The 12,621-nt window shown below is 42.3% G+C and overlaps 1 protein-coding gene across 3 annotated transcripts; it reads left to right on the plus strand.

Annotated features, from left to right (window-relative positions):
- The first annotated feature begins 343 nt into the window (after nucleotides 1-343).
- Nucleotides 344-12,265, plus strand: rab35b (RAB35, member RAS oncogene family b). Of its 3 annotated transcripts, none has more exons than XM_044364161.1 (6): nucleotides 352-680; nucleotides 2,999-3,049; nucleotides 3,157-3,280; nucleotides 7,510-7,634; nucleotides 7,762-7,886; nucleotides 8,529-9,857. In XM_044364161.1, the coding sequence occupies exons 1-6, from the start codon at nucleotides 629-631 to the stop codon at nucleotides 8,535-8,537; spliced, it is 486 nt and encodes a 161-aa protein (XP_044220096.1). In that variant the 5' UTR covers nucleotides 352-628; the 3' UTR covers nucleotides 8,538-9,857. The 3 variants fall into 3 exon arrangements, with proteins under 3 accessions (XP_044220100.1, XP_044220096.1, XP_044220091.1); XM_044364156.1 differs by having other exon boundaries at nucleotides 353-680; nucleotides 9,847-12,265; XM_044364165.1 differs by lacking the exon at nucleotides 7,762-7,886 and having other exon boundaries at nucleotides 344-680; nucleotides 9,847-9,953.
- The last annotated feature ends 356 nt before the right edge of the window (nucleotides 12,266-12,621 follow it).

Genomic DNA, 12,621 nt, shown 5'->3' on the forward strand with positions numbered 1-12,621 from the left:
ATTATATGAACCACATGTATTCAGGAGGCTGCTAGTAATTTTAGCCCTCCTGGCAAGGTAATTTAATGAAGTAACTGAATCTCTGGAGGAAAAAGTTATTATTCACATCCTATAAAGTACCATTTGGTTGGTTAGTGTAAATGGATGGTAGAAATATCATATGGCTGGTGGCTATCAGCGGGTTTTAGTATGATTGGTGTTGATCAGTTCATTTTTAATGAAATGTGAAGGATCCTGCCATGTACTGGACTGGTTGTGAATCAAGGAGATCTACGAGTTTCTGCTAGAAGTATGAGTGCAGTGTTCATCAATGGGATGGGACCGCTGTGCTGTAGCAGGAGCTTGCGCAGTGAGGCCGGATCAGAGTTGGGTGCAGCAGCTTCACCAGAGAAGGAAGCGGAGTTTCCGGCTGTTTGCAGCGGAGGGAGAGGATTGCTGACGCCGCGAAACCCCGAGAAAAAGGCCGCCGGCTCGGGGGGGCTAACAGTGTCTAGCATCGGCAGTGGTCGTTTTCTTTCATACCGGAGGGATCTGGGGGGCTGGTGATTTTTACAGGCCGAGGGGGGTCGGACAGCAAACCGAGCAAAGAAGCGTCCACAAGGCGGGGGGTGAGCCACCAGCTACCGGCATGGCCAGGGACTACGATTACCTCTTCAAGCTGCTCATCATCGGTGACAGCGGTAAGCCGACACCGGGGATGCGCGACGGGAAGTGGGCCTTGACGTGTTTTTTTTTTTTTTTTTTTAACATGCGGAGAAACAAAAATGTAGCTCCAGGGCCACAATGTTCGTATCTGACGCGTTTTACAAGTTGTTAGTTTTTATTTTGTGCATAGAAATTATTCGTGTAACGTAATTTACACATCCGACATATTCCTGTAGCGGTGACAGGGCGGAGGTTGTGTGTCCGGGCCGGGTGTCAGCCGATCAGGCCGGATATCGCCTCCAGATCATCAGGGTTTGTCTCTCGAAGATCTTCTCGTCTTGTCCATGAGATATGTTTTATTTTAGCTCCACATTAAACCAAACACCACACACCAAAAACCTTACTGTGGTTCAGAAAGTCTTGTAATTTGGTCTCTTGTTTGTATCTCTCACTAGCTATGGTAGCTAGCTGGAAGTTAGGCTAACTGTTAGCTTGAAAGAAAAAGCTGGGGGGCTGTCTGAAGTTGAGGACTTTCTGCACAAGCTATAGAAATGTTGTTATGTCTGCTGCGGTGTTAAATGAGCTAAGTTATTGAAATGCATTTTGTTTTTTAGCTTGCTAACATGACAGTGATAGCTACTTGATAGTGGAGGAATGCTGCACTGCAGTCTCTGGTTTGCATCCAGACAGTCAAAGTAAGTTATAGTGAAGTGAGACTGTCTAAGTGGTCAGTATCAACTCTAGTATCACTCAATGAAATGCGTGTCGGCCAAGCTGCCGAGGTTGAAAGACTGCTTTCACTGTGGGTAACTTTTTCCTGTTTATCTTCTTTGTTATGTTAAAAGCTAAGTCACAGCCACAGGTAGATGCATACTGTAAATCTGTGAAGAACTGATAAGGACTGCTCCTCCTGTATCTCTCCATTGAAGTGAAAACAGGCCTTTTATAATGCGACTCCACCCTCAATAGGAGTTTATCCTCATCCTGCAGGACCTCTTTGTGAGCAATGATCTTTGCATTCATTGACCATCCCGATCCTGGCACGACCCCATCAACTGGCTGCTCACAGTAGAGGGCAAGGCAGCACAGCAAGCCCTTCACTGCCACTTACACACAGATGCCAGTGTCCCCTCAGTACCACTGACTGTAGTCCTGCACTGAGTTAATTTAGGCAAGATGCTCCCGACTGCTGCCTCCCTTCAGCTTCACATAGACCGATCTGCAGCTGAGAATCAGACATGACCCACACTGGGTCTCCATGCTCGACTGAGGCTGTTTTATCACTTACGTGAACTTGTTTAGCCTCTTGGCTGTTGAGTATTTCATTACATTTTTCTCAATTTGGATGTTTTGAACTAGCCTTACACAGGTCGTGATTGTACTCATGAACAGGCATGATATGGATTGCCTTTATGAGATGTATCAAACATCACAAGGTGTTATTTATACATATTTCTAAGCTAGATGCTGCAGTGGTTAAAAATAGAAATGGCATGGATGGCTTTGTCACTGGAACCCTGGGTGAGTTAGTTCCTGAAAGAGATAGTGGTTTGGCAAAAAGATGATGCTCTCTCCTCTGCTTTGAAGCTTCAGGTATTGTTTGTTTGAACAAAACCCTGTAGCGTGGAGACGACAGAAACCTGAGAACTTTTATGTGGCGACTGATCAAATATGAGATGACAATAACACAATAGGTAGGCTAAGTAACAGTGCTGCAGGTCGGGCCACACCCCTCTCTACATACCTTCCAGTTGTAACCTGACAACTGATCTGTTGAAGACACAATCCTGATCTCGCTCATCTTCCCTCCTCTTCAATCTCATTCACCTTCTCCCTTCACTTTCTCCTCTCTCACTATCATGACCTCCTTCTGCTGTGGTTTTGACCAAACTCCAAGTGTTTGTTCTGCTGTTGCATTGATTAGGCTTCTGTATATTAAAACAACATCAGAATATTTAAAATGAAGGTTTAGGGTGCAGTCCTGCTCACCTCAAATCCATCAGCGTGTACACTGTGCAACAGGTATAACTTTGTGTGTTTAGCTTGCTGTAGTAAATCTTTAGGTACACAAGGATTACAGCAGCTGTTCAGGTTGACGTCTTGTTTTTGTTTTGCAGCCGTCAGATGGTGTTTGGTAACTAGGATATAATATGTGAAACCAAAACCCTACCGAAAACATGCCGCTTTGTGGTGCAATAAACCCTCCCAAAAAACTCAACATGCTTGTCCTCAGACAACTGTAGAATTTGTTTTGGAAGCTAGAAACTAAATATTATAAAGAATGTGTGGTTCTCATATTTTGGAAACCTGTTGTAATGCTAAACCTCATCCTGTGCTTTTTTTTCCTCTGCAGGAGTGGGAAAGAGCAGTCTCCTCCTGCGATTTGCAGACAACACATTTTCAGGTGCGTGTTCCTCCCTCGGCCGCTGTGGCATCAGTTCAGGACTTTGTACATTTAAGATTTCGCTCATGAAACCTGATGTTGTGTTTGTGCTGTGTGCGTGTTTGTAGGTAGCTATATCACCACGATTGGCGTGGACTTTAAGATCCGGACGGTGGAGATCAACGGGGAGAAGGTGAAGCTACAGATCTGGGATACAGCAGGGCAGGAGCGATTCCGCACCATTACCTCCACGTAAGTAGATCCGAACGCAGACACAGTCGTCAGGAGTTTTCAGGTGATGCTCTTGATTTTCATTTCAAGAATTGAATCTGAAACCAAGACAGGCTCTTTGTGGTCCTTAGATTAGGTATTATATGAGGAAGCAGTTTGTAGAAAACCAGTATAAGTACGTGCTGCTCTATGAAACTGGGTGGAATTCCCCACAGATCCTAATTACAGATGTGAGAGGGAGGCTCCTGGTCTCATACTGTAGTGCTACATGACGACAAGGGTTGGGCGTCTTAACCCTCTTTTTTTTCTTGTACTGTGTGTCAGTCACACTGCTGTCTGGTGTCTCATCCGGGTGCCTCTAGGTTCACACTAATGTACAGCAGAGCTTCCAAAGTTTTTTAAAGAGGATACTCTGGCCTTATTTTTTTATCTTTTTACTATCAACAAGTCACCTGAGTAGCCACAGCCTGATGTTCCCTCTGTGTTTGTGACATAAAACTCACATTGCTGCCCAAAAACTATTAAAAGCATATAAAGGAGCGATGCCATTGCAGTGGATTCTGTTCTCAATAGTTTTTGGATGACAGTGGAGTTTATGGCATAAGATACATCAGAATACACAAATGTTACTGGTTTATGGGATAAATTAATTATTGGTTTTTGGTCTGTGCAGGTGAATTGATGATGATGATGATGATAAAAAGATAAAGTAACATCAGCTTTATCCTTAAAGCACAAGACTCAAACTTTTCTCACACCGGCATTCAGACTTAATCAACCACATTGTTATTGTTTTTATGTTGCAACACAAGAGTAGGGGTTCCCACGCGCAAAAAAAAAAAAAGGACAAAAACACAGATGCTAAACATGTGTCCGACACGCCGAATGATTTCTATCTGTTCAGTTTGGCCAGCTGCTTCTCCGCACCTCAGCTGAGTCACAACACAAATCAAGGCGCCCACTGCACTTGAATGGAAACACTTTCTCTGTCAGGCAGGCTTTCAAAACATGCTGCATCATTTGCCATGACCCCCGTGACTCACAGCACAATGCTAATGAACAAAACTGGATTACGTCACATTCATGTAAGGTTTTCATGGGTGGTTGGAGGAGGGAGCGGGAGTCAGCCTGCAGGTGACTGTATTTAGATCTGTGGACAAGAAAAGGCAGTTAATGCTAAATGAATGCAGACTTAAAATATTACAAATGTTTTATTATTGTTTTATGGATGTCTTTCTATCGTTTTGGCATGACCCTACTACTACTATGATAATTATAATAGCATAAACAGTGTCCCTGTTACTATGTATAAACAGGTTACAAAGGGACTATTTCTTTGGTAGAAAGTAGTTCCAGTTAAAACTTTTTACAGTGAGTTCTGTGGATTATTGCAACACTGCTACTTGTCCTTTTTCACATCATTGTTCAATGCTGAGAATACCACAAACAAAATTACATTAAGCTCCATTATAAATCTATCTTAGTGACATATAACTCAAAATCAAAACCATCTGTGTGGCTAGTTACCACTAGGTATGTGAAACCATATGTTTTGTTTGTTTTTTGACATTTAGGCCTTTATATCTAGATTTTAAAGTCTGCATTAACATTTCTTTTTTGACAACATGGTGGCAGCTGGAACAAGCACCGTATACCACCTTTTTTAAGTTCAAACATTTTAGCAAATACTCATCTGAAGCACAGATCGAGCAACATTAGCATTCATTAAGAGTCGTGTCTCTGTCCACCTGATGAATGTGAGTCCTCTGTTTAGCTCTGGTTCTCCGGAGGAAATATCTGGCTCTTCAGCTGCTAAATGCTCCACTATGTTCACCAGCTAGTGACTAACTTTGTCTGTCTGTCTGTTTGGTGCTGGGTTGGTAGTGTTCAGAGGGTTTTTAGAGCTTTTTTCGCTGACTGCGTTTAAAATTAACACTGAGAGCAAACTGAAACACAATCTACAGCCCCGTAGATTTGAGGGGAACTGCTGAGTTGAGTGATGATTCTTTGTGTGTTTATGAGTGACTCCTTTCATATACTGTATATACAAAGTTTTTTTGATCCTTTGTTAAAATTGAAATATTGATTATAGCAGCTTTTCTATGAACTACACCCTACTGATTAAACTGCAGTAGGATTGCTGCAGTTGCTGTCTGCTGTCCTCTTAACCTGAGCATCGCTATGTCAGACAAGCAATTACACATTTGTTGTGTCCTCTGTCTTGCACTCGTTCCAGCTGTCAAACCAATGATTTCTCTTTCCTTAGTAAAGTGCCCAGCTGGAATATGGACTTGTCATTTCAATTACAGTGCAATTTACCTGAACACACTTGGTATTAGAGTACAAAATCGGCATCAAGGGTGTAATAAGACCTGGGCATAGATGTGTGGCTGCTCTCGCTGTAAGTGAGCAGCACTGATAAAAACAACATTGATGTGACCTCAAGCTCAGAATGCAGTCATCTTACCTATTCACTTCTTTATGACTTTGACTGGAGCAGACGGAGGCAGCTCTTCACATGCTTTTAGCTGTCACTATCCCGCCATAGTGAGTTCTGTCCAGAGCACAGTGAGGAGGGCATGTTTGACAGTTGTTATAATGTGCTAGCATCACTGCAGTGAGGACGTCCAGAACAGTAAATTCATCCAGAAAGCTTGAAATCCTCTTCAGTGCTGACGCTTCAGCTCCTGAGGAGTAAGGCTGTCCTATGACCGAGGCCTATCTAGGCTTATTGTTTGCTTGGCTGAAGTAGAGTGGCGTGGTGCCTCATTAGGGCCTAAATGAATTTCACTGTGCAGATGGATCACGGGCAGAGACCCGCTTGGTCAGACTGGCCCGGTGCAGTGGCCATATGTCCGACCCTGTGGCTGCGTGCCTGTGGCCGACCCACAGCTGCTATCAGCCCCAGGCACAAGTCAACACCTCCAAAGACCCATAGTTACTTCCCCTTCTAGTGAGTTCATGCTTGTATTCTAAGGTTTTTATTCTCATGTTTGTTTCATTAGCAAAAATTAGTTTTGAAATGCTGTCCCATCCTGATACTGTGTCTTTTCCAAGTTTACACAAACTGTTTTGGGGTTATATATAAAAGAACACATAATGATGGCTTTATTTTTTCCCCAAGAATGTGAAAATAATTATTAATGAGAGAGCCCCAAAGTGTGGAAGGAGTGAAATTTTTTTAGAATGATTAGTGATGATTTATTGGAGAGTAGAAAGTAGAGACAGACAGAAGATGAGGGGAGAAGGTGATGGACAGTGGAACCAGGGGCATTGTGATTACACGGTCAGCGTCTTAAACCTGAAGCCCACCAGGACGCCCCTTGATCAATGATTCTTAAGTAAGAGGTGCAGTTTATTAACTCTTTATTACCCTGTTTGTTCAATGTTTTACTACAGAAACTATGGTTTAAGATTCTCTATTCTTGTTCACTGAGCAGACACACACACAGAGCCATCCACCCCTGCTGTTGGGCGGCCCAGTGCTGCTGGACATCAGGGACATGCTCAGACAACACTGTATCCCCCCGCTGTCACGCCAGGCAGAAACGCACACACGCACACACACATAGTAAGCCTGACAAAAGGTTCTTTGTGTTTGTTTGGCACAGTGCAGCGACTCTGGGGCCTGGCCACTGTTTGAAGCTTCAGCAGCAGGTTTACTCTCAGTTCAACTGTCCTGCTGTCAGACTCCGCTTGACTTGTCTGTGTTGGACAGATGCTGTTCCTCGCACTTCTGTGGGTTTTCCTCAAGCAGTCACACACTTGGTCCTGATACACTGCAGTGTTGCATTATTGTAGAAAAGATTTAAAGGGATATTTTATCAATTGTAGCACTTCACTTCCATAAAGTTGGGGGACTTGTAAGAGACAGATTTTGAAAAATAAAATAAAATTCTCAGAGAATTCTTTAGAGAGCTCCTTCAGCACCACAGAAGACTGTTTTTACAGGCTGAGTATTTGTTACCATGACGAGTAAACTGATCCTCACGTGTGAAATTGGTGGAGTGTCCCTTTTTAAACTGAGTAGATAAAGTTCATTGAGTCAGTCTAGACAGTTAATTGCTTGGTAGAGGGCTCAATATTCAGGGTTACTTTTGAGGAGTCATTGTTAATTTTTTAAATAATTTTTTTAAAATTTAGAGATGATCAAGTTGGGTCTCCTCAAGTTTGAGATTAGTGTCCCCCTGCTGGACACTAGCATAAGTTACCTGATGTCACAGACTGACTGTGTCTCTCTGTATGTGCAGATACTACAGGGGAACGCACGGGGTCATAGTGGTATATGACGTCACGAGTGCCGAATCCTTCGTCAACGTCAAACGATGGCTACATGAAATCAACCAGAATTGTGATGATGTGTGCCGAATATTAGGTGAGTGTGTTTCCTTTTTTGGTGTCCAGAAAATAATCCATTTGCTTTGTTTAGACTCAACTCACAGAAGTCCTGCTGCTTCACCGTGGCATTTACTAACAGATTTCCTCGTATTTTCTATTTTCAGTGGGAAACAAGAACGACGACCCCAACTCCAAGGTGGTTGAGACGACTGACGCGCAGAAGTTTGCTGAGCAAATGGGCATCAACCTGTTTGAGACAAGCGCAAAAGAGAACATCAATGTTGAAGAGGTAAATCGTTCTTTCTGTCGTCTTCAGCTTCAGACTGTTTTGACTAACGTGTTTGTCTGAGTAGTTTCTGGAACATGTCTGGTATGCAGTGGAGCTCAATTGAAGGCTTGAATTGACCGTTTGCATAACTCCTGTCCTGAACTGCAATTGTCCAATCATAGCTTAGCAACTGTAACTAGGCACAGCAGGCCTGTCAAGCTTTGGGTTTCTTCACATGCCAAGAGTTTTGGAGGGTGGTGTCGCTTTTTATGGCCTTTATCAAAACCTAACTCAATGTTATTTCCAAGGCCAAGGAACATCTCATTAGCTAGCTACATTTTTGTGATACTACATTTACAGGTTATGTACAAAAAAGCCGTGTTCACAACTAGCACATCCACTGTGTGGAAGCCAGTCCTGATGCTACTATATCAGAGTGTAAGTAGTATCAGTGGCTCTGTCCTGCTCTATTGTTTTTGAGGAACTTCACTCTCCAGCAGCTCCTGCCTGCCAAACTCCAAAATAGCGTTACATTCGCCAAATACATTAGTTAGTCCTCTTAGTCATCTTAAAAGCCTTTTTTCTCTTGTTCAGCTAAATGTTACATTTTTCCTACACTGGGGTACAAAACACTCCTGTTTCTTTATTTCTGTCTCTACATAGATCAACTAGTGAGGATTCTGACTGCTTGCCTGGAACACTTTGCCTCAGTGTGTATGCTTGATATTATGTACATCAATACCATTTAAGACCCTTTTACAGAGTTCTTGTTTTTAAATGAGTTAGTTGGAAACATTAAAAGGTCAGCTGGAGACAGCATCCTCACAACAACATTAGCTTACTCAGCTACTTAGCTACAGCTGATAAATGAAGGACCAATTGTTTCAAAAAATTAAGAATTCAGGTGGTGAATCTGCCAGTGTCATCATTATAAACTATATGTGTTGTAACGGTAACCAAGGGGGACAGAGCTTAGGGGGGGCGGCTGGTTTCTGAAGTGTTTTTCCACATTCTGTGTTCCCAATTCAAATATTTCTAAACGATCTCCTCAATGTTACTGAACATAGAAACTCAGGACTCTCCTGGATAATGTAACGATCTTATAGGTTTATATAATGACCTCTAGTTTCAATTATTTCAACTTCGTTTCTGAAAAGTCATGTTTTGTCTGTGATTTTGGCAGCTAAGAATCCTGCAATACCCATGAGCCTTGACCTCCATCGCTATAGAGAGAAAGCCATTGGAGTTAATCAGAGCGTATTGAATTCAAAATGCTTCGTTGCTGAAGTTGTAAAGTAGTTACTGAATTCATACAAAAGTGATCCAGAAATTAAAACCGAACATATTCACTCTAGTTTGTAAAATCAGTTTTCTCAACATCATAATTTTTAATTTCCAACAGCCATTTGTGGCGCACTTGACTGAATTTTAAGCTCAGTGATTGGCTCAGTTTCTTGCTGAAATGCACCTTGGGAGGACCTCTACTCGAAATTCTTTATGTACTCAGTCTTGTACCTTCAACTTTTTAACCAGATATTTTCCGACACAGTTGTTCATTTTTTGTACTAATGATTTAACCAAGAGTTTCATGTTGATCCAAGCCGTAGAAGAAGTGCTCAAACTGTGAGTAACTTAACGTAGTTTATGGGAAAACTGAATGGGATTTTTACTTCCTGAACCAGGGGCGCCTGAAATAGCTCCTCCCACTTCACAGCTCTATTGGGTGAACCATTTTTTGATGGTATGTAACACCAGGATGTTGACTATTTTTTGGGGGGGGTTTGTTTGAGTACAGATTGGAAAAATCTAAAATATTGAACAGATTTCAGCTACAGTCAGGAAGGCGTTGCAGCGTTGAAGCAGCATCTTCCTCCTGTTATAAGAAAATGATGTGCACACTTTTCATAAACTGCAGTGTTTGATGTGGGTGCTCTGACATGCGGTACTCACCGCACATCGCTGGTTTGTGCTTCTCCTGCAGATGTTCAACTGCATCACAGAGCTAGTGCTAAGAGCCAAGAAGGAGGTGCTAGCCAAGCAGCAGCAGCAGCAACAGAACGACGTGGTCAAACTCACCCGGAACAGTAAACGAAAGAAAAAGTGCTGCTAGCAAACTCAAAGCCATCCTCACAAGGCCGGCAGCGTCTTCTCTTCACACACATACACACACGATGGGACTCAGAACATCTAAATTAAAGAGCAGATAAAGATTTAATAAATATACAGTGAAAGATTAAAAAAATAAATAAATAAATAAATGGAAAGAATTGTCCCCTTTGGACAAATTAATCATGAAGACTTTAAAAAGAATATGTACAGATTTTATTAGACGTCAGATCAAGTTTTATTTGGAACTCAGCAGATGGGCACTATTGACCTGAGGTCCTCCTTTCTTTAAGGATCTGCAAGCTGACAACTGACCGCCATAATGCTCAGATTTCTGTCCACATAATCCCCATATTCTTCATCAGTATCTCATCTCTCCTTCTCATTCCACTGCACACAGGACATTCAGAGTCAAGTCAGACTCTGCGCCTGAGGAGAAGGAGGGCTCACTTTTTTTTGGATCTATTTGTTTTCTTTCTAGTTTTTCTTTTCTTTTGCGGAGGGGGGGTTGGGGGGGGGGGGGGGGTTGTTTGGTTGTTTAGGGAGGTGGTTATTGGAGCGGGCGTCTGAGTAAGAGCGAAGGTCTCACTGCCTCGCTACAGTTTCAACATTTCAGACACCTGCGTTACCACGACTCACACCAAGAGATCATGAACTGCTAGATTTTGTTTTATTTGACTCGATGGGGGGAAAACAAATCAAACTGATGATGATGATGATGTTGATGATGATTGGTAGACGACCTTTAGCAACTAATCCGATGGACAGAACTGGTGACTTCTCATGTTTTGTTTTTCCTTGTCTATATTTTGCCAAGCTACCCGCCCTCTCTCCTCTAACCTCCAGTAGTGCTGAGCCAACGACCTGATTGATTTTATGTTTTTGTTTTTTTTTCTTTTTTGTCTTTTTTTTTTTTTTTTTTTTTTTTAATGCAGCAGAGCAGTTGAACCACTCCTGGAGCTCTGGGACGTCCAGCTCTGATAGCACCGTTCACTGCAGTCTTACTATGCTTTCAGAGTTTCCTTTTAAACCTTTTCCTCCATCTTTTTTTTTTAAAATGATGATACTGCCAATAATATAGATTAAAAAAAATTAGGAGCTCAGTGGCGCCTGTTATTGGACTGTTGCCATAGTGGCTTCTGGTTGGCCAAGAGGCAGGATGATCAGGGTCTGAATGGACTCTGTTGAGTCCTTAGGAAGCCCTCCCTCTCCCTCTGTATCCCTGCAGCCACTGGCCCTCTCTCCTCCGAGCACTCACACATCAGCACCTCTCACAGTGACAGACTCACCTCCTGCATTTGCTCTCTCAAGGGGGGCGAGTTCACCTCCGAACCTAACCATCAGCACGAGGAGGCTCTTGCTTTGGAAACTGGCTTCTCTCAGTCGCCACGGTGATCCATAGCAGACTGTTATTGCCCATGTTTCATCTGAGCACGCAAAGTTTGTTTGAAGGTAAAAGGTTACATGCATCCAGACTGTCAAGGATTTACTGTATTTCCTTAGCTTGCAGAGTCTCTAACTGTTAACTGTTGTTAAGGTCTGATGTCATGTGTTTCTTTGCTTTTCCGTGTCACCATCCCTGCTACCTTTTCGACAGAAGTGTTACTGGACAGTGTTTATGCATCGATGATGAGAGTGCGGCAGACAGTGAGGCTGTTACTGTAAGAGCAAACAGGGATGAACTGCAGCACTGGCTCCCAGGGTTTGGCACAGAGGCTGAAGCATCATACATGACCTATTACTGACTTTTTTTTTTTTTCTTCTTTGTTCTGATTTGGGAGAGTTGTAAACGGAGAGAGCTGTAGGAATCGGCTACGCTTCTGTTGAAAACATTGAGTTTTCATCCTCTGGACTCACTCTGGCAGCCGGTTTGGGATCCCAATAAGCACTGAGAGGTCCCAGTGTTTTTGACCTCCAGGGCCGAGAAATGGCATCAAATCTCACTTTATGATTTTTATTCATTATGTGTATGTATATATAAATATATTTGTGTGTTTATATTCAATATAGAACATACACACATAATTAGCACACCAAACTGTGCATGTGTTGAACATGCCCCCTGTGTGCTATGGTTGAAACACACTCGTCAGCGGTGGTTTGCTGTACACTGGAGAAAAAGAGATGTACTATTCATTTTTCCCTACATGAATTTAATCAGTAATAAACGTTTTAAAGGAATAAATATTTGACACATAATGACTGATCTCATTTGTCAGTGATTTGAGGCTTAACTTCATTTTGAACCTGTCTTTCTATTTTTGCTTCCTGTGAATAAAAATATATGGGAGGAAGTGTGTGCTGGTCTTTGGGAAGTCTCTTATAATCTGGAATGAAACCGCTTTGTGTCTTTAGTCTTACAGAGAGTTCATCGTCCTGTTGTATGAGAGCAGTTGAGATTTTTCCATGAACAGCAGCAAGAGTTAAGATAAATGAATAACTGTCTGTGTTTTACTGTCGTCCCTGCTATCATTAGTTCATAAGTGTCAGGAACAAATGTGAACATCCACATTTCTTCATTTACTATATACCTGCTTTGTTGGACTTGTGAATTTCACGCTATCAGTAGGGCTTTGTATCATTTGAAAATATATTACTGTATTTTAATTTGAATTTTCCAATATTTTCTATATTAATGCCGATTCCACAA

This window comes from Thunnus albacares, chromosome 2, assembly GCF_914725855.1.
Source record: "Thunnus albacares chromosome 2, fThuAlb1.1, whole genome shotgun sequence".
In the NCBI taxonomy this organism is placed as follows: domain Eukaryota; kingdom Metazoa; phylum Chordata; class Actinopteri; order Scombriformes; family Scombridae; genus Thunnus; species Thunnus albacares.